At 44.3% G+C, this 2,500-nt stretch overlaps 1 protein-coding gene across 1 annotated transcript in view; it reads left to right on the plus strand.

Moving 5' to 3' along the window:
* Positions 1-1,473: 1,473 nt before the first annotated feature.
* The window catches only part of rbms2b (RNA binding motif, single stranded interacting protein 2b), an 11,704-nt gene continuing 10,677 nt past the window's right edge, over positions 1,474-2,500 (plus strand). The window contains exons 1-2 of the mRNA XM_060055305.1: positions 1,474-1,478; positions 2,215-2,273. Coding sequence (XP_059911288.1) covers positions 1,474-1,478; positions 2,215-2,273 — 64 coding nt within the window. The remainder of the gene's footprint in view (positions 1,479-2,214; positions 2,274-2,500) is intronic.

Below are 2,500 nucleotides of genomic sequence, written 5' to 3' on the forward strand. Positions count from 1 at the left end.
TCTGTCTGTCTGTCTCTGTCTGTCTGTCTGTCTGTCTGTCTGTCTGTCTGTCTGTCTGTCTGTCTGTCTGTCTGTCTGTCTGTCTGTCTGTCTGTCTGTCTGTCTGTCTGTCTGTCTGTCTGTCTGTCTGTCTGTCTGTCTGTCTGTCTGTCTGTCTGTCTGTCTGTCTGTCTGTCTGTCTGTCTGTCTGTCTGTCTGTCTGTCTGTCTGTCTGTCTGTCTGTCTCTGTCTCTCTGTCTCTCTCTCACCCTGTCCCTCTCTCTGTCTCTCTCTCTCTCCCTCTCTCTCTCTCTCTCTCTCTCTCTCTCTCTCTCTCTCTCTCTCTCTCTCTCTCTCTCTCTCTCTCTCTCTCTCTCCGTCTCTGCCTCTGTCTGTGTCTATCCCTAACCTCTGTCTCTGTCCCTGTGTGTCTGACAGTGTGTCTGTGTGTCTCTCTCTCTCTTCCACTTCTAGAGCCTTGTTATCTTCTGCTCTGTTCACTCTGCACTGACACCTCAGAGCTCTACACACCTATTCTCTACTCCACTCTTTTCTCTCTACTCTCTACTCTATTCTCTGCTCAATTCTTTTCACTCTACTCTACTCCATTTTCTCTACTCTCTACTCTATTCTCTGTACTCCACTCTATTCTCTTTACTGCTCTATCTACTCTCTACTCTATTATCTCTTCTCTCTACTCTCAGCCTCACTCTACTCTCTTCTCTCCACTCTATTCTCTTTACTCAACTCTGTTCTTGCTTTATTATCTCTACTCTACTCTACTTTCTGCTCTATCTTCTCTATTCTCCCCTCTCTACTCGACTCTATTACATCCACTATACTCTCTACTCTATTATTTGTCATCTATTCTCGCTACTCCTCTATCTACTCTTTACTCTGTTCTCTCTACTTCACTCTACTCTCTTACTTATTCTCTCTAATCAACTCAATTCTCTTATTTATTCTCTCTACTCCACTCCACTCTCTACTCTCTCCGATCTTTTCTCTCGACTCCACCCTCTACTCTCTCTCACATCCTGTCTGTCTGTTTAGAGCGAGACAGGTATGCACACCCCTCACGTTGCTCATTAGTCCTGTATTCCGAGATGTTCCTGCATATCGCTACATTACGTGTATTACTATGAAATCGATAATATAAATAAGGAGAGTGGTTTCAGAATGTTATTGTGTGGAGAAACTAGAGAGGTTATATATGTTATATATAATGTATTAATGGAACATCCATTTGGAGCAGCACAACATCAAATAGTGATTGCCTTTAAGAGGTCACATCAATTATTCAGGAAGCCATCGCTGTATGGATTAAACTTATTTTTCTGGACTTAAATGTTCTGTAGCGGTGGCGCAAGCATGTGAAGGGAATAATGAGCCTCTCATTTGATGCTATCGCCTGCGAGTTATCCTGGGAACTGTGAACACACTTATACTAGGGAGGCACACAGTGCGGTGTGACATGAAAAGCCTCCTCTTACCATGCAGTGAGCTAGGCATGTGCCGTTTAGCTTAGCCACCGGTAACCTTTATCCACCAAAGGAGTCATGATGATATCTCTGGTGGTGGATGTCTTTCAACTGGTAAATTAACTATGATTCATTTCTCTAGTGTACAATGAATCATTCAAAATAATATGACAGAGTTTTCCATGAAAAAGGGAAGGCTGCACTGAGACGTGCATCTCAGTGCGTGCACTTTGATTTTGATCTGATTTTTAATTTGTTAGTTGGTAGTTTGATGTAGTGAGAGCGAAGGGAGGGGCACTAGGACCCGCCGCAGCCCAGTGCAGCCTACGGGGAAGCAAGCGGGAGATAGGAGTGTGTGGATTTGGGTGAGCGTTGCACAGGGCAGCCAGGGAGAGGAGTATCGGGTTACACTGCATGCACATGCCGGGAGAGATGGGCCACTGATAGACACTCACACACAGCACTGGAGCATCCTCCAAGGCCAGAGACTATCGTGTACATCTGTCATATCTAGAACCAGCCGGTTCACTGCAGGATCTCTCACATTGACACAGGCACTATGACACACAAAGACATGTCATGAAACTTAGGAATCCCCTCATGTTTTGGTAAAACTATTTGAGACTGTTCATTCATCTAAGTCGATAAACGTTGAAATATAGACCATTTGCTAATTCCAACAGTCTTTGAAAATGAATGGCGCATGCACAGGTCAAAGGTTGTGCTCGGGTCTGACCTCTTGATGTTTTTCCAGATATGGGAAGATTGTTTCCACGAAGGCCATCCTGGACAAGACCACCAATAAGTGTAAAGGTGAGTTACACTTTACTGTGACCCCTTATCTAAGGCCCACTAGTGTAAAGCTGAGTCACACTTTATCATGACACCCTTACCTAAGGCCTACTAGAGTAAAAGTGAGTTAGACGTTAATGGGACACACTAATCTAAGGCCTACTAGTGTAAAGGTGTGTAAGACGTTAATGGGACACACTAATCTAAGGCCTACTAGTGTAAAGGTGTGTTGGACGTTAATGTCACAG

The sequence above is a fragment of the Gadus macrocephalus genome, chromosome 1 (genome assembly GCF_031168955.1).
Source record: "Gadus macrocephalus chromosome 1, ASM3116895v1".
NCBI classification, from domain to species: Eukaryota; Metazoa; Chordata; class Actinopteri; order Gadiformes; family Gadidae; genus Gadus; species Gadus macrocephalus.